Source organism: Lepisosteus platostomus, chromosome 7 (assembly GCF_059453375.1).
Source record: "Lepisosteus platostomus isolate fLepPlt1 chromosome 7, fLepPlt1.hap1, whole genome shotgun sequence".
In the NCBI taxonomy this organism is placed as follows: domain Eukaryota; kingdom Metazoa; phylum Chordata; class Actinopteri; order Semionotiformes; family Lepisosteidae; genus Lepisosteus; species Lepisosteus platostomus.
This window is the reverse complement of record NC_142617.1, coordinates 14461388-14481012: the sequence shown is the minus strand read 5'-3', so window position 1 is coordinate 14481012 and position 19625 is coordinate 14461388. Positions and strand designations below refer to the sequence as shown.

General features: G+C 38.6%; 1 protein-coding gene across 10 annotated transcripts in view; it reads right to left on the bottom strand.

Annotated features, from left to right (window-relative positions):
• The window catches only part of LOC148658349 (protein furry homolog), a 112704-nt gene that overhangs the window by 43319 nt on the left and 49760 nt on the right, over positions 1-19625 (bottom strand). For all 10 annotated transcript variants that reach the window (XM_088639414.1, XM_088639415.1, XM_088639407.1 and 7 more), the window contains exons 8-25: positions 18961-19129; positions 18310-18402; positions 17953-18051; positions 15219-15320; positions 14205-14308; positions 12583-12691; positions 12153-12239; positions 11064-11235; positions 9802-9934; positions 9414-9521; positions 8719-8974; positions 7888-8070; positions 7082-7168; positions 4470-4729; positions 3446-3635; positions 3105-3229; positions 1025-1082; positions 771-862 (exon numbers count right to left, since the gene is read on the bottom strand). In XM_088639414.1, the coding sequence (XP_088495540.1) occupies positions 771-862; positions 1025-1082; positions 3105-3229; positions 3446-3635; positions 4470-4729; positions 7082-7168; positions 7888-8070; positions 8719-8974; positions 9414-9521; positions 9802-9934; positions 11064-11235; positions 12153-12239; positions 12583-12691; positions 14205-14308; positions 15219-15320; positions 17953-18051; positions 18310-18402; positions 18961-19129 (2427 nt within the window). The remainder of the gene's footprint in view (positions 1-770; positions 863-1024; positions 1083-3104; positions 3230-3445; positions 3636-4469; positions 4730-7081; positions 7169-7887; positions 8071-8718; positions 8975-9413; positions 9522-9801; positions 9935-11063; positions 11236-12152; positions 12240-12582; positions 12692-14204; positions 14309-15218; positions 15321-17952; positions 18052-18309; positions 18403-18960; positions 19130-19625) is intronic.

Genomic DNA, 19625 nt, shown 5'->3' with positions numbered 1-19625 from the left:
TAACAAAATATAACAGATCTAAAATAAATTGCTACTGCTACAGTTGGCTACAGCCAGCAGCCAGATCCTGCACCCTGCAACTCACAACTGGCAGCCCACTGAAGCTCAGAAGGTGTGAGCCCGGTCCATACCTGGATGGGAGAGACACTATTAGAGGAGCCAGCAGGGGGCACTCACCCTGCATCTGTGTGGGTCCTCATGCCCCAGTATGTTGACAGGGACACTGTACTATAAAAAGGTGCTGTCCTTCGGATAAGACATAAAACCAAGGTCCTGACTCTATGTGGTCAGTAAAAATCCCAGGGTGTCTCTCGAAAAGAGTAGGGGTGTTACTTGGCATCCTGGCCAAATTTTCCATTGGCCCTTACCAACCATGGCCTCCTAATAATCCCCATCTTGAATTGGCTTCATTACTCTGCTCTCCTCCCCACTGATAGCTGATGTGTGGTGAGCGTACAGGTGCACTATGGCTGCCGTCGCATCTCCAGGTGGATGCTACACATTGGAGGTGGTGGAAGGGAGTTCCCATTGCCTGTAAAGCGCTTTCAGTGGAGTGTCCAGAAAAGCCCTAAATAAGTGTAAGGAATTAATTACAGTTCATTCTTTCTCAGTTTTCCTCCATTCTCACACGTGACAGACCAGAAAAGGAAACAAAACTTGTTTTTTTATCCCAAGAGGAAGCTCTAAGAAATCGTCCGAGCACTGTGTTCGCTTTCCTTTACTATTTACCAACAAAAGGAAGAGCTGCATTGAGACGTCATCGCACTTACTTGTCACTGATGACACCTGCATCAGCCAGCAGCTCAAAGATTCTCAGTAGCTGAAGCCGGAGCAAATCTCTGCGTTCACGCCGTTTCTTGTTCTGTGACAGAGTGAGTAAGTAATTTGTAACCGGGCATTCTCTAATAATGATGATGACTATGATGCAAATACACTAAGCTAATGATAAGGCACAGATCTTACTGAACATGATACAGCTTTAATCGTCTACACATTACTATAATATTCAACACATGGACCTCACCTCTGGTCTTCTTTCCAATGCTTCCTTCATTAGGGGATGAAGCTCTTCCACAAGTTCCCTGCCAAAACATACCCGAGAGGCAGCCATTAGCTTAAAGGGCATTTTTGTGTCACAGCTGTCACCATGCCCCTCATTGATATTTAGCGTAGTAAATTTACCACATTCATTTTTAGCAAACTCTGTGTTTGATTCATGGATTAACCAGGCACCTTCAGCTTTGGATCACACGTGGTTAAAAAAAAAAAGCTTTCTGGACATTTACTGTATGAGATGATGAGACACCAGGAATCATTTACCAGGAGCCCTAACAAACTAAATATTAGCATGGACACAAGTGAAATATAGGGACAGGATGGACAAATAAGAGGACACTGCAAGGCAATACATTTAAAGCTAAAGGAAAGGAGGCATTTGTTTACTCAAAGCGTCAGCCATGTTCTCAAAACTGACACCTTGATCCTTAAATAATTATTAGCATCTAACCAAGCTTAATGGGCTGAATGGCCTCTTCATGTCTGAAACTATTTACTTATGTTATTATGTTACAAGATTAAAAAAATTGATTCAGTAATTACAAAAAATTCAGCTCATGTCTTAAGAAGAGATTCTTGCTGAGACTAAAGACACAACTCAACTGTGAGCAGAAAAATGGAAAATTCTTAAGACAAAACGCTGATCATGTGAAATATCCTGTTTTTCCTGAATTTAAAATTATAGTCTGCATGAGATCTTGATTTTTATTTTGCTACTCTGTTGCAGGTAAACATGCATTTGAAAGACGCCTCTTTCTTTTGGAAAACATTTTGAATATACTTTAATTTTCAGAAAAAATAATGTTTTGGTGAGCTGGTACGCAAGGTATGACGTCTGTTTGAATTATCTAAAGAATGCCTGAAATGTGTGGAACGTATAATTCTCACTTTTTAGAAGAAGACTCAGATTCCGGTAATCAGTTCAAATTAGCTGCAGCTAAGTATGTAAGCTTAACTCATGTGCTCATACAAATCATCAATTTTTCAATAACATCTTCCTGAAAACTAAAGATTCCCTATTGGGCAAATACCTCATATCTTCTGTCTAAGCCACTCATTTTACATAATCTGATCTACCAATTAGATTACATGAACCCATATGGAAAATGCATTTAAAGAAAACAGAACTGCACAGAAGTATTCCTTATCTCACCAGTCAGGCATGTCATTTTGGGCATGGAAACGCACACCTACTGTGGTACATTGGACAGGGCTGGAATGCATATTCAAAGGGAGAATACCGCTAACGAAATACCGGACGGTTTGCCAGGTTAGGTTATTTTCCTAATCACTCAAAGCTTCACAAGCAGCACAAGGATTTCTAATAGTACAAATTACAGAAGGGGAACAGGTCAGACATTTTTCTCAGACACTGCTTATCAAAACACATTAGTGATTAACCCACAGGGTTTTAAGGCATTCATGATTTACTAAGACATGATTTCTGGATCTGACAGGAGAGAGGTTTCCAGATTCTTACCCTTGCACGCCCACTGTTCACACACCATACTAGGACCATGCTGCTTCGTGAGAACAAGTGAGCTGCTAACTACCCTTACATATTAACAGATCCTTGTTGCTCTTGTACTGGTGCAATACAAACAAGTAGTTCTTGAGAAGAAATCAAGAGATCCTTGGTACATGAAGGAATTATAACGGCTACTCAAATTTAGTCCAGAAAGGGCCTTGATTTACTAATAATCTTTTTGTTTATGTACACCACAAGAAACTAGTCAGCATTTGATCCGATAAGAAAGAATTGTTTTAAAAAATTGAAAAAAATTACTCGTTTTGTAGGGTCTTCCTACTGCAACGCAAAGCTCCGAAAAGAAAATTCTATGTTAAATCCAAATCACTTCCATTAACTTGTCTTTTTTGTAACATGTGGGATTTAAGATTTTAACGGCAATGTCACTTTTAAGACATTTAATGCTCCCATGTATTAGACCTAAATCTCGAAAGCAGATGGGGGTGGTTTTCTTTTTCATCACTGTGAAACAACGAACAAGGAAAAAAACCCCAACAACACCAGAAATGTTTCCCAATACCTGAAAACCAAAGAGTTAGTCCTTCCAAACCCCAAGACGAGAGACTCTGTAGTTTCAATGCTCTCAACCCTCATCAGAGGAACCAGCTGCTTCAGGAGTACTGCCACAGACGGGGTACCGATCACCTGTAAAATTTTCAGCAAGAGATGAAAAAGGAGGAGCGTTAGTCTCCCTTCTGGCTCATGGCACTGAGATTGGGCTGGATTATTAAACAAATCAAAGTACACAATCTAATGCACCCTACCCATGTTAAAAGGTATTGTCCTGTTATTATAGCCCCCCGTACAGAACCGCTGTACACATGCCATGTGTAAAGAGAGTCAGGCAGGACAGGAAGTCACCTTGTTGTCATAGCTCACGCTGCCATCAGGGGTGGTGGCCATGATCTCAGGAGTCGAGGCTCTCAAGTGTCCGGGGCTCATGATGCTGGGCTTTGCGACGCCGAAGCAAAGGATGAGATAGTTCCTCCAGAGGGTCACGTAGTTGTCTCCGCTGCTCGCTGTGCTCATTTTCTTGGCATAAATTGGACTGCTGCTCACGTAACAAAAAAGAAACCGTAAGATATTGTCAATTTAAGTATTCAGTCATAAAGGCCAGACTCCATCCTCTATAACAGCTACAGTTTTAAAGAAATGTGGACACAATAAATAATGGAACACATCCCAGCATATTAATTTGGTCATCGCTGCTTGTCAGATTAGTCCATTACGGTATTTATAGTCAATCACATTACTGAAACATGCATGAGGTTTACTGCCTACATGAGGTACAAGGAATCAACCTTTGCCCCAATGTCTAATACTGATGCTCTTCACTGAACAGTTTACATTTAATCTAGTGAATAAAGCCTTCATTACAAACAAAGCACTTCCTTCTGCTAGTAAGTACTGGGACAACAGAATAACTTCTACAGTTCTTCCCACGGTGATCTTTGCTTATCCACTTCTGAAGAAGGATACCTTGCTTCAGTTGGAAGGTACCATATTTTGTAGTGTACTTGCCATGGCCTTTTTTTTTACTTACAGACACAAGTCCTAGTGTGTTTGCATCTTTGGTCAATCAGGCCATATTAATGTGATCATACAAAATTAGAAACAGAAACTAAACCGCTAATGATTTTAAATATGAATACAAATCTAGCAAATCAGGGCTAATAAAACAATACTTTTCACACTTCTTTATGCAAATCTGTAATGTTGTTTTTACTGTCAAATTTCCCAACTAATTAAAGCACTTTTAAAATCATTTAAATGCACATACTGCCAGTCAAAGATACTGTATCTATACCAAGGTCACGTGGTCTCAGTATCAATAGCTGTGATGGACGCTGAAAGACGATCAGAGAAAATGACTGAATACACTTACGTAGGGTCGACCAGAGGCATGAGCAGCTGCAGTCTGGTGAAGGCATAGGGCCAGGCGTAGCTTAGGGCAGTGGGGCAGTGCTTGGGCAGGTTCTCCTGTTTCAGAAAACTGTACAGGCACAGGACCCAGGGGTCCTTCACAGACTGGGCAAATATCCACACATGAGAAGGGCTCTTCACATCATAATGGCTGTTCACCAGCACAGCATTCCACTCCACCAACCACTGTAGGTCCACGTGGTGGCCCAGAGGGAGGGCGGTCTGTTGAAATTAAACACACCCAGGTGTTAGAGCTCAGGTGCCACCCAGCTGTCCACATGATTGAAGAGCTACGCTGTTCCGGACATCTTCCATCTACCTGAATCTGAGATATAAACAGGGGCAGTTTTGCCAGGCATGGCTTCTAATGGTATGGCAGTGAAGCTGGAGTCCCAGAATTAGAAAGGAATGCAAATTTAAAGCTTGGACATTAACCTCTGTCTAACTATCAATTTCTTTTTCAACTAATGAATTCCCCCTGTATATTTAACCAGGATATGCCATGTTCTGAATGCATAACAAGTTACATATTTATGGTGAGTGAGCACATTGTTAATAGCACAGATCTATCAGAATCTCAGCTGGTGCTGACATGATCCATCTTTGCTCAGAACATTTGTGTTTGTTCTTGCACGCTCTTGGAATTTGACATGTACAATACAGCACTGAATCAAATAGAATGGATGGGGGCATCTTTTAGGGTGTTCTTTAAAATGTCATCTCTAAGAGTAACTTGAGTAAGTCTTGAGAAACATCTCTGATGGCAGGCTAGGCAGAAGAGTAGTTTGCCACGTGTTGTGTTCCCAGGAAATATTGGCAGCTTGAGTGGAATGTAAATGAAATCATTTTTAGAGGACAGCAACTGGCCAGTATCGCACACTAATTTCTTTTCCCACTTTAAAACGAGCCGTCAAAATTTTGTTCTCACAGCAATGGCAATTTATACTAAGGTAGATATTAATTACAAGATTGCTTTTGTAATAAATGAAATATGATGGGGTTAATTTACAGCACTGTAAGGCCACAGGCACACCATCTAATTAAAAGACATTTCTCTTGAGTAATCTTGCAGTTTGAGATCAGGGCTAAACCTTACACTGCACAGCAAAGAAAAGATGATAATTTGACTATAAAAAATAGTTTTAAGGGGGAGACACACAACCCCCTTTTAAGGAGGAAAGGAACATGTCAGAATCTGACCAATTCATCTAAAATAAATTTGTAAGAGCTTAGGAATGCATTCATTCCTATTTTTGAGCATGAAAAGGCACTTTTTTATTTTTTAAAAAAAAATCCATCCAATTTGGAATTGCAGATTTCTTTTTTCAAGACTTTGGTTCATGGTATGGACTTCCACACATGCTCAAGAGAGAATCTGACACAAAGACACTCTCCCCCGATGTGCCAGCTTGCAGAGACACTGTCCACTGACACACTGCACACTGCACAGCTCCTGACAGGCGTGTCTGTGCCAAATACTCTAAAGGACCCGCCTGTCTCTCACTGACATCAATGCAAGTCTCCCAGAGAGTTGTTGTTCAACGAAAAGCTGTGAAAACCCTGCCTGACTAATCCCAGCCTGTCCCTCTTGCTGCAAATTGCTATCATGGGGGAATCCTAGCCATATCAGCTAGTTGATGTGACCCAGGTTCAAACTACTGATGGATTCAAGACACCATTCTCTGGCTGACCCCAGCAAAGCCATTTTATTATCAGATTTTGGCATTACTAGGTTTGCCCTCATGTATACTGATACAATGGAAGAGCTGGCATGCTGGAGAAAGTGGAGGCAGTGACGTTATACCCAGTAGAATTGATTTCTGTATATTTTAAAGTGGTTTGCATAGACTCTACGATCACAAAAAATGGTTGCAATACTGTAGTTTCAAAAGAGCAACTAACAGAATCATGTTGAACCCTTTCCATGTTGTATGGAAAACATGGACAAATTTTATTTTAATAAAAGAAGAATAATATTCAACAAAAATGAATAATAATAAATGTTGCACAATACTGGGATTTATGTTGGTGTAAAACCTTTAAATAACAACAAATTGCCAACATTTACATTGAATTTTGAGACACCAACTAACCTACTCAGTATGCCTGTGGAACGAACAACTAAAGCCACTCTTCTATCAAAGATAAAAAATACTAAAAAAAAACAACCCCCCTCAACACACATGATAATTTGATGTAATATCCTTTTGGAAAAAAAAAAACTATTACAGACATGGCAGCCTCTACAGAACAGAAAGCCCCACAGTCTAGAATCAAGCTCAGCATCCTAGAGCAATCAGGATGCAGCACTAACCACTAACACCACCATGCCTTGCTCAGTATTCATAATGACATTTATAAGCTTTATGACAAACTTTATTGTGTAAAAGCATTTCTTATAGATTTTTATAATTAATTCTATTTAGACACCTTCCTTTAACAGAAGCGATGCCGTTTTCAGACATTGTCTCCTATAAATGTTTCAGCCCAAGCAAACCTATTTCCTTTAAGAGGGTACACTGCACCTTGTAAAAAAGTAACGTGTGTTAAGAAAAGCAAGTTTGCTATACATACCGAGTCTGACACTGCTACATGGACAAAGCTCTCCAACACGGCAGAGCTCAGCTGATCCATCACTTCTATCATGGGCTTGTCATCATCCTGTTGAAACACATTTTTAAACACTGATCAAATTTCCTATTAATCTTTTTGTTTGTCTGTCGTACAATTTTTCAGTAATATCATCAGCATAAAATATCTCATACAATATCTTGTTTAATACCATCCTAAGCCTTTCTAATCACCTTTTCATCGCTATCAATTAAGTCCGGTGACAATACACAACCTTGTCTCATGTTTGGGCTACCCTCACTCTTGTCTTCTGTTTTGTTTTTTGTACAGTAGAGACAACGTTTGTGCCAAGAGATCTCTGAAATATTTAACTGAACTGCTCACCACCTATTTCTTCATCTTGGTTAACTGTCCCAGGCTATGCTGAGAGTATGCTAACTTATGATAGTGTATGGCTGTAGGATCAAAGTTGCATATTATCAAGACATTTTGACGTTAACTGCAATTAACCAGATCTAAAAAACAAATTGTGGATTGTGAACCATCATGAGTGTGTGATCTTTATGTCCTAATTCTAGATCTGTACATACAGTACAACATTTTCCCAAACACACTGTAACATCTACAGACATTTTCCAACATTTACCAATTCAAATCAAACTAAGATCCGAATAGCTTCACATGGAAGGTGCAGGGAAGGTCAGAAAAGAACTGATCTTGTTCATTTTAACATAAAAACTAGAAAATGTTCTGTTTATATGTGCTGAAAGCTCAACAGTGTAGCATCCAGAAGCTTGGCCACGCCTTACCTCACTTTGTCCTATTGATGTAAAGAGCGCCCGAATCTCCTTCAGGATGGACACGGCTAATTTGTGGGTGGCGACCTGGCAGTTGCAGAGCAGCACCAGCGCGAACCCCTCCACGGCATGCAGCACGCTGCAGTGGGGGCTCCTCTCTGGCTGCAGCCTGTGACCGGAGCCGTTCTGTATCAGCTGCAACACAGCAAGGGAGCCCAGTGGATATCTGCACTGACTACCCCACTCGCTCCCAGTGAAAATAAGTAACCAAAGGAACTGCGTTGCTTTGTTAATGCTTTAGAGGATATCATGAATCAGTGAGGAAATAAACGTCACGGTTTCGGTTTGGACTTCTAAAACCATTAAAAGAAATGACGGGATGTGATCCTCAAATCGGTAAGCAGCTAGCAACCAAACATGCTAGATACGTTCCAAAGGAGATGAGGCAATTTAACCATTCTTATAGCCTGATGTTTTTAATTATCCATCTAATCCTCCATTCATCCATCCATTTTCTCTCCACTGCCTCCAATACAGGGTCGTGGGGGAGCCAGAGCCTATCCTGGCAAGCAACAGGTGCTAGGCAGGTCACACCTTGGATGGGACACCTGTCCACTGCAAGGCATACACAGACACAAACTCACTTCAATTAACTTACCAGTATATCTTTGGACTATGCGAGGAAAATCACACAAACACGAGTGGAATATCTAAACTCCATTTTGTTTTAATGCGCTTACAAAATTCACAAAGAGGTAGATAAAAATAAATCAAACTTAATGCAAAAAACTATTTTAGCATCAGTTCACCCATTCCCATATCTGCTAGAAACACTTGCAGTACCTCAGAAGCTCTGATCTTGGTTGGGTCTTGGCCTTTCCCCTGAGCCTGAATGGCCAGTTTCCACTGAGTCAGCAGCTGAAGCAGCAGCTTCAAGGAGGTGTCCAGAAGGCCTTGGTGGGTGTCATGGACTTCTCTGAGGAGGAAGTTGGTGAAGCCGAACAGCACATCCTCCCTCCAGTCGACAAAGTCCACCAGCAGACTCTGGAGGGAGTTCTGGGCTATGAGCCGCAGTTCATCATCCATGTGGATTGTCAGCCTTGGAAAGCACACAAGCTTTGTGAGCACCTTCTAATGTCACATGTGCAAACTAATGACAGCAAACAATATCAGTCTTCTTATGTGGCCCTCCTCATTCCAAACTTTCCCCATCTCATCAGTCAATGAGAGACAAACAAGGCTGGTGGGAATATCAACTACATGAAGACAGAATTACAATACTGCAATGTCAAATTTGCATTTGACAAATATGTTCTGGTACTTTGTACTGAGAAAAAAATAATGCATGTTCATAACGACAGGAAAAAAAAAGTTCCTCGACTCTACAAGCTTAGGGACGAGCTATAAAATCTAATTAGTACAGTCCACCCTTGTCAAATTACAGTCCTAAACTGAAGATGAAGCTTAAAAGGTATCAGATGTATGGGAAACCTGATGTAAGGTACATTCCTCAGATCGCGTTTCCGACAGAAACGTACCGAGCCAGCAAGTCTATCAGCTCCTGCTTTGACATGCCATCAGGCAGTATGCGTGGAATAGCAGCTACACAGGTCCTGAAAAGATCAATCTTTGGCTTCCTTTCACCCCTGGAATAAACACAGGCAAGGTTATACTTGAGGAAATACATTGAGATGTTTATCAGGTGTCCTATTAAAGACAGAAGAAGACTGGAGTCATAAATTACCACTTACAAAATACAGGTGAAAGCCATTTAAGTCAGATGTTTGTAATGTTTTAGATTAGGCCCTATAAAAATTCAAAGATGATATGCTTCACTATCATCAAGTTATCATTAAGCAGACTTTTCTAAACTTGAATCTGTACAATTCTTTATTGAAAGATTAATCTTAAATTAAAGGTCCTTACGTTATCATATCTTCAGGTTCTTTGTTCAGCATTTGTGCGTTTGTCATCATCATGCATCTTCCAACTTCTTTATCCAGCTGTCTGAGGATGTTGTCTATGGCTTTTCTCACCTGGGAGTAATATAATACCATACCTGAAAGGAAAAAACAAAACACAAGAACATAAGACATGAGTGCAGGTCATTTACCCCGTTTGGTAGTTAGTAGCTACTGTAGTAGGTAGCTAATGGATCCAAGGATCTCATACAGCTATTTCTGGAAAGAAGCCAGGGCCTAGCCTTCTCCAACAAGAATGAGCAGTTTCCAGTTGTGACTTACTTTTGAAACTGAAGGGGTCAATTGAGATTGTTTTGCCACTGTCTTTGAGGATTTTAAATACTTGGATCATTTCCCCAGAAAGTCTTCTCTGTTCGAGATTAAAAAAGGTTCAGTTCTTCTAGCCTGTCAGTGTAAGACATTTCTTTAAGGTCCAGAATGTATCTGGCTGCTCTACACTTATTCCAGAGCAGCATTTATTGTAATGTGGTGACCAAAATTGCACACAATATTCTAAATGAAATCATACTAATATAACATCCCTTGATTTAAATGCTGTAGTTTTAACTGCATTCTGTTTGACTTTTTTATAGCTTCCCTATACTAATTGTGGCAGTATTGATCAACTATTTCAATTATTACCAATTGTGATTGCTGGTAAGGAGGTCTGGTAGGTTTTAAGACTTGGTGGGGAGTCCAAATAAAAAAACAACACTTGGGCCACTGCTCCAGTGATACTGGTTCCTACTAGACTTAAAAATAACTTGGCTCATTTATTAATTTTCCATGTGTGTCTTTTCCAAACTTCTGCAAAAAAGTAAACTCTTTACTCAGATTTCCCTTAAAGGTGTAAAACATGCTCGTTTATATGTATGTACTTCATCAAATTCTAAATGGTATTGATAAACAAGTAACATGAAAATGATATTTTTTGTGTTTTACTTCCCTAAACTGAGCCATATGGATAAACTGAGTAAATCAGTGGAGATTTCTTGGCCTTTGAACCACGTTCTAAAGCTGCAGCGATGGACTGATATTTCCAAAAACAGACCAGAAAAAAGACATACAACACTAATAAATTATTGTTTTGCAGATTCACAGAGAAAGAGTGAGCCCTTCTGAAAGCTGCCAAAGAGGGCAGCCAGACAGAACTTTATTCCTGATTATCTACGTGGTGCTTGCAGGGAAGTGTTCTTGGAAAATAAAAGCTGTGCAGCTATCACTAACCAATCAGTTTGGCCTCCTCCTCTGTCAGCGTTTTGCTCAGGTAGGTCTTCTTGACCCTCAGAGTGTTGCCTGACGGCAGCACAGCTCCGGTGTTTGGCATTGGGGGCTCTCCATCTTTCTGCTGGAGGTTATCAGCAATCACCAGGAAAGCCCTCAGACCAATGTTCATTCTCTGGAGAACACACAGGAAAAAAAGCCTTTAAGCCCAGCAAGCCCCAAAAGCCAAGTTGTGAATTATGAATTATTTAATTGACGAGAGCAACCATCAAACATATAACAATGGGATAATTTTCATTTGAATATTAATCTCATAAACATTATGGCAGATTTCAGATATTTCTATAATTATGCTTTCACAAGGAATAACAACACCCAAGAATTAAACGTATTGAATGGCTTATCGAGTGTTTTCGTTAAACTGCTTGGCTGAGGGCCAACCTCCTGGCCATAGGACGAGGAGGCTGGGACTCCCATGCAGAGAGATTAGTGACCAAGGGGCAGCTGCAGAGGTGGAGATGGGGTGAAGGAGGGATGCAAAGAGATGTATGTAAAGGAGAGAATGGGCTTACATATACTGTAGTATTTATAATTCTGTATGTGCAGAAATGACACCAGGAATGATTACAATTCACTGACGGCTTAGGTTGAACTTGTCTGTTATCATCCCTCTTGAACTTGAAAACTCATTATAAAGTCCATTTAAGGAGACAGCAAAGATGAGCTCTGTTGTAATTCTAAGGCTGCAGAAACAGTCTTTACTGTTAATGGAATCGCATTTTGATCTTTGGAAAGAACAGCAATATGGAATATCAAACAAATAACATAATTATTCCTTATTTTCATCGTTTTGTATAGATATGCACAGCAAATAAACATAATACCAATATGGTATCAGACATTATTTCCTGTCAATGAATGAGTAAAACTCGTACAGAAAGAATTATAGAAAGAACACAAACTATACTTTCTATATACAGTCCTTACTATACTTACTAAAGTAAGCAAAACAGAAAATCAAGTAAACAGTGAAACATCACACAACACATAATGCAGTACAATTAAATCTATCCATGACTACGTTTTACATACCTCAGGGTTAAGACTAAAGGCTCTTGCTGGTTTCCCCACACTGAGAAGATCAAAGATGATTTCTTTCATTGCGAAATCAAGTCTTTCCTATGTAAGGCAATGAAGACAGCAAGAGACACTACATCATATTTCTTCACTTCACAATCAAGAACCTTGGAAAAGGATTGTGGTTAAAAAAAAGATGCAAAAACCAACACGCTTCACTAGTTTTATCATCTTTAGTTGGGGGTTATGAATAATTATTTCACTGATTGACTAAACCGCTCGGTCAAATCCAGATTTTCACCAGTTTCGTAACACTTCAGATTTCTAATTTGAGGCTGAGTGATATTAGCGGCATCCACTCTGCCACTTAGCACAAGTGTCCAGTCACCATCAACCCTCAGGCTGTTGTTAAGGTTGACCTGTGTTCGCGAAACCCTTCGTGTACCTGCGCTATGAACTGGATGATCTTGACGAAGATGTTGAGAGGCATGTCCCTGGGTACTACACTGCGGGAGCCCTTGGGGAAGAGCGTGGTGATGATAGAGGTGAGGCGGCTGCACAGACAAAATCAAAAGGTAAGTCCTCCACCCCAACCCACCCCTCTGGAGAACCGGACAGCTCCGTTCACTAAAGCACAACCTCGGCACTCTCAACGTGTTTTATGAATGACGCAAGTTTTAGAAAAAACAACAAATTCACGTTTTGCATTCTTCTTTTAGAGAACAGATATCAGGTTGTAAAGTGAGATAGGAGGTACATCAGTATGGAGCTCCGGCTCAAACAACAGTCTCAATAGCATTCTGTTGCAATGTAGTGTGATTTTGGGAAACTATAACCAGACTATACACATTCAGAGTTGCTCAGTTTTTACATTTTTTTCTGCTAGAGAGCAAATAATCTATTATCTATACAGATTGAATCTATTTATTACTATGCTATTCTGAGAAATCCCTTACAAGGGATGTTTGTTGCTGGACCACTCTGCAAACTCTACAGCAGAAGTAAATTATTGATGTAGAGAACTGGGACATTGTCTATTAAACTGACCTCCATCAATCTATATTCAGTACAGTGCACTACACATTAAGACTTCTACTCTCTTTTGAACTTCAAGCCTTAAAACAGTGTGTTCCCATACAAAGACTGTCCCCTTGTCAGATTTCTTCATCAAAAATAACTCATACACATGTACAGGCAAAGGAATATTTTTAGCACCCAAATGGTCTTTATTGTCAATAATATGACACTTCAAATCTGGGAACTATTTATTTTTGATGCATGTATCTTAACATAATAAGGCTTCCTTGATATCAAGTTGTAATTTAAAACCACTATGTGAGTATATAGTCACCATACTTTATTTTAAATGAGAATTTAAACAGAAAAAAGAGGCTTTAAAATAACAACCTTGCTGATTTTCAGACTTTTGACTAGAAGTCAGGGCACCTTAATTAATACTGGGCTCAGATTCAAGAAAACAGATTTATTTCTTCACTAAGTGTTTATCACTGCCTTAAAATCTGTTTCATGTTCCTGTCTTTAAGCTTTTGGTAGTCCCCAAGCAGTTGGGCCTTTGTATCTATGCAACTGTAATGTTCTGTTACTGATCACACATGTAAACACTTTCTGCTTTTATCTCACAATGAAATACGGCAGTAATGTTCCTCATATTTCTAATGGGAGAGCTTTGTCTCCAAAATGTGGCCAGCCATATTGATATCCACTAACAAGTAGAACATGTACTTATTTAAGAATTTTAAAACAAAAAAATACAGAAATAACAATGCATTAAGACACAAATGCACTGAGAGCTTGGCCAAAGATTGTATTTGTTTTCAAATAACAAAAGAAAAAGAATAACATGGCATGAAGCAATTTCATAAACAAGGAAACCCGAAAAGTAAAAAACGGAACCTCTATAGGAACATATCTTCAGGATCTGGCAAAGCTCAATATTTTGGTACTGTACGTAAAAGTTTGGCTCCACGGTGAAATTCAATTAAACATAAAGGAGCTACATGGTCAATGTGACACAGGTGATTATACATTTGGAAAAAAAGGATTTACCTCTGTGTTGCAGTATTGCTTTCACATTTGATTCTGATCATATAAACCCACAGCAGTCTGTATAGTGATTCCAGAGCAACACGGGCCATTTTGAGATCCTTATTCTGCAAACATAGTTAAAAGTTGGATTTTTAATACACTCAACAAGACTCAATGAGTTCATTATTTTCACCTCTCATAGTAAAAACTAATTTAGGGAGAAAAATGCAAATACCATTCAGGTTAAAATCTTTTGCAACGGTAATCATTCCAAAATAGTACCGCAAATAGTCCAAGCGCAGAAAATATTTTTATTTCTGTATTTCTGCTTTTCCTCTTGCATGTGAAAAGAAAATTCTACACGTAAAGAACAGAACTACCATTAAAGAAGAACAATAGCTCTAAGGCAAATATACTCTGAAATGCAAAAACATTACTTTCATTAAGGTAATCTGATAAAGCACCACATAAACTAAAAAGAAAATAGTTACTGCAAATAAATCATAATGTCCTCAATAGTCCACTTAAAGTTTCTCTGTTCTTCAAAAACACAAAAACATTTCTCACAGCTCCAATTATCCTGCTCAACACTTCAGTGCTTTGCTTTATAAAAAACATAATACTGTCTAGTATATACTAGCTCGAGTTCATAAATACTGAGACTTCACGAGACATCAGTATATTTAAAGGATGTACAGCACTGATGTTGAACAACCTGAATCGTTTTGAGTAACATTAAAACGGATGAGTCACAGTTATAAGGCACATAAGAAGAGGAGTCCTTAAATATAACTGTAGCTCTATCAATAATGTTATGTATCAAAACATAGCTTAACAGGATGAAGTGAGTAAGACATCACTGTAGGTAATGTCTAGAGACTCACTACAGGTATTGTGAAATGGAAGGAAACACACAGAAAATCCTCTTGTTCATTTTTCCTTAAGAAACGTTTCTGGTATACAAACTGTATTTGTTGTACGATTCTCTCTTTCACCAAACATGGAGTTAATACTTTTTACCTTGACAGTATTTACCTTGAGATTAGACAGGCAGGTGTTCAGAAAAACATGCCATCTGTTGAGAAAGAACTGTTTCTGGCTGACACAGAGGAGACATGTCACCAATGGGTACAATGCCTGGGGACAGACAGGAAATGAAAAGGTCAGAAAACTGAAATCCGTCATTGTCTTCCTAAAAGCTCATGTGTCAAAAGAAAACAAAAAACATAATGTTTGGGTGAAAAGTCAACCCCAGATTATGATTCCATACCATTCCTATATCACGTGTCACAGAGCATCATGTCTTTTCAGCAAAAAGAGAAAACAGCATTGTCTATTATACTTTTTATACATGCACTTCATCAGTAGTTTTTATTTTTTCACTAGTATTTTTATTTAGTGTTTCACCTACTCATTTTTTATTATGTAGGTGTCTTTCTGGAAGTTCAGCCTTTTCCAGAGAATTATTTCTTTACACAACCTGATCAGCTGGGACTTTTCTTCACCTTTCTATTCTTGTCTGATTCACTGATTTTGGCATGGTTTAATGTGTTCTCTATTCTGGAATGAATATTCGTGATTTACTGCAGATCTACTCTGGAACAGATATTCATGGTTTACTGCAGATCACTATTCTGGAATAGATATTTATAGTTTACCACAGATTTCTATTCTGGATTGGAGATTCATGGTTTACTGCAGATCTTCTCTGGAATAGAAATTCATGGATACTGCAGATTACTATTCTGGAATAGACATTTATAGTTTACTGCAGATCTGATCTGGAACAGACATTCATGTATACTGCAGATTACTATTTTGGAATAGACATTTATAGTTTACCGCATATTTCTATTCTGGATTGGATATTCATAGTTTACTGGAGATATCTATTCTGGAATGGATATTCTTGGTTTACTGCAGATCTCTATATTCTGGTATGATTAGCCCAGTCTAGTTAAGACTGTCAATTGTCTCCATACTTAGCACTATTGGATTCTGATATTGCTGCAGTCCGCGTCAAAATTTGCGTCACTGTCTTGGTGCTGCAAATACCTTCTGCCTGCTGCAAGGGTCTTTGGTGGAGTGTATTAATCCAGCCGGGGATAGCTACTGTTTTTGCCAGTGCTACTACTGTTAACAGGGTTGGCTTCTTTCAGTCTCTGTCTTTGCTGCTGATTCTAGATGACTGCAGAGGTTTCTGTGTGTTGGATCTGGACTGGCTGTGAGACTTCAAGGTACTGGCAGTATTTTTAAAGATTTATACTGTGTTTGGTTCAATAATCAGTTTCTTATTCTGTTTAAGATGATTGGGTATACACCCCCTCACATCCCTTTGTCACTGAAGAGAGTGGACTAGATGATCATTGCCGTAGTGTGTGAACTCTGTACAGACATCCATATTATCCATATGTGTTCAAGAAGAGGTTTGGTTTATAGTAATACCTATGGCAATTAGTTGCTAATGTGCCGCCTTCAATGTTGGTATGCAAAGCTGTGACATTGATAGTAGCTATCTAGCCTATCTTTTCAAAACTGCAACGTGTGCTGTCACTAAAGCTAAGCTGTCTTTCATAAAAGATCGCAGTTTGCCCTCTTTAATATCTAATTGTTAAAAAACAAGGCTCGGTAAGTTCATTATTATGTAAAATGTGGATTTCTCCTGTCTAACTGAAACGCAACACTTACCAAATGATTACCAATTACTGTTGACTGGCAATAGTCCCACTATCCAGGATATGGCTATGTTGAAATATGTCATAGCTCTGGTATGGGCGGTGGTTCAGCAGTCATTCAACACTTAACATACTGGTCTAAAAATAGTTTTCTGCAGACATGTTACGTCTTTTGAAAGCTTAGTTTTTAATACAAATGAATGTTAGCCTCTGCTGGCAGTCCTGGTTCACTGGGCTCCCTGAGCTGGAAACCATGTGGACCTCACGGTTTAAATCCATTAGAGACTCTGCGACTGTTAACATTTTCTAATCTTTTAATATCTAATTTAGCCTGACTCTTGGTTTAACTGGGTCAATCTATTGTGCATTTCTGTCTTTCACATTTTACTCATATGTTATGTGCAATTTGTGGCACCACCGTTCAGTGCTTTGAGTTTTTTGAGAAGCACTTACTAAAATGTGCTTCTCAAAAAAAAAAACTGTGTTATTCTTTAGTTCTGCCTATGGTAGAATTCTGATATGGATTAATGGTACAAAGAGTGCTTTTTATATATTTAGATATACTTTACATTTTAAAGAGTGCTGATGGTTTCAAATCGAATCATTATCTCTGTCATTTTGCTGCCACTGATTTGCTTCTTTTTTAGTGTTTCCTTTTGCCATATAAGTTTTTAGCCTGAAGCTCGAGCATAAGATGATTTTACAGATCCCAGCTTTAGTGTTTAGAAAAGTCATTAACAAAACACATACTGTAGCAAGAACAGACAGCTGAAACATTTCTGAGGTCTAAGTAAGGTGAATGTGGTTAAGTAATGTAGCCAGCATAACTAGAGCTAACTAGATCTTATTTGTTTAAGATATGCCTGGAACAGATGTTCCTCTATCTTGCAGAACAAGAGAAACAGGACAGATCTTTTTCAAATCATCCTTAACAAAACACCATCCACAAAATTATTATTAGGGTAGGAGTGCCAGTATTGGAAAACTGAATCTATATCTATAATAATTTACAGGGTAATATCTATAATAATTTACAGGGTACGATATTTAGACATAAAATGGGTCTAGTTCACAAGTATTTCCAAGTTACTTACTAGTGAGTGTTTCTTCCTTGAGGACAGATCCAGTGTTGTGTCATACAGACTCTCAACAAAGTTCCTAAGACAGGGAACGTTTACTTCGTTTTTGACTGCCTGAAAGTTTAAAAACAGTGTGAGGAGGCAGCACCCATGAAAAACAGGCTAATAAATATAATAACATAATAAAGCCTTACAAAGCTAGAAAACAAGAAACTAGAAAATATGTGAGAGAGTTAAAAGCAAAAGATAGGATTCACAATAAAATTTAAGTCAGGCTGGTATACACTACAGGTACATCACAAATAAAGGAGAAGAGTTATTTCCAGTTGTATGGTTCAGTTGTAACAGAAATGTTTAAGGAAAATTGCTCACCGCAGCTACTGGAACTAAGATTTCTACAAACAGTCCAGCCAGGGCATGCTTAATGTCTTTGTCCTTTACTTCAAGGAAATACTGGGCACATTCCTGTCATTAAAAAAGGAACATCACAACTGCTACTTTAGAATGAAAACAAACTCCAGTGCATTAAAACAGGTCTTCTTTATAATCATGCATTGTACAATACAGCATTTCAAGCATTTTCAAAGAACCTGATTAGTGAGCTACATGCAAATGCTTCAAAACAGAGTAACAAATAACTATAGTAATTATTATCTTTCTGTCTAAAAGATCAGTCAGTGCTATAGGCAATATTTATGTGCTCTATAATATGTTGTTGTTTCACATAACCTGTTAACTTTACTTTGACTACAGGCTATGTTCCAGATCTGCTCGTTAAATAATACGTTCTTGCTTATTTTAAAAGCCCAACTCTGGATTCAGTGCTACCACTATGATGCACGTTCTCAGCGTCTGTCATATCAAATTAAAGAGATCTCAATTTCAAAGATCTAGATCTTAACTTAAAGGGATGAGTAAAAATGAAAGAGTTTAAGTGAGGTTAACACTGAAACCAAATGCAGTCTTTATTCAGTAGATTTGTGTTATTCCACATGAAAGACATCAGTGCTTAGAGGGATTTACCTGCATAAACTGAAATGAAGCTTCAAAGTCCTCCACAGGGTACATCTTAATGCGGAAGAATTTGACTCCCATTATTAGACTAATAGTGCTTTGAACTACATACGGACTCTGTTCTTTCTGACGAAGCTCTTTCAACTCAGCCATGAATTTCTTCCTCACAGCAGGGAACCTGAGGGAAAACACAATGTCCAATTAGTGAACAATAGCTTCCACCAGATTTCTTTTGTGAAGCATGGAACTAGAAGAGGAGACAAAATCTAAATCCAGTGTTCAAGTGTATTAAAGCTCCATGGATGGACTGGATATATATCCAAAATAAAAAAAATAAAACTTTTTTTCGATATTGTACAATTTCTACACAACTATTGTGCTTGGATGATCTATTTTCTTTAACAACAGGAAAAAATTTGCAGTCAACCACTGATAATAACAGGAGTGACATGGAACTTCTGTTTCATGACTTGTTTCACAGGTTTGAGTTTTATTATGGAAGATACTGTTCGAATGTAAGCATTAGAGCAAAAGCTACAGCTGAATCCCTTAAAATTTGCTCTGCTTTTTGGCTTTTGATTAAAGTCCCAGCTACCGATAGCAGTGGAATCCTGAAATTATCCAGCGGAATTGATATTAAGATGGAATTTTTCAGTGTTCCTATATTTAGAATA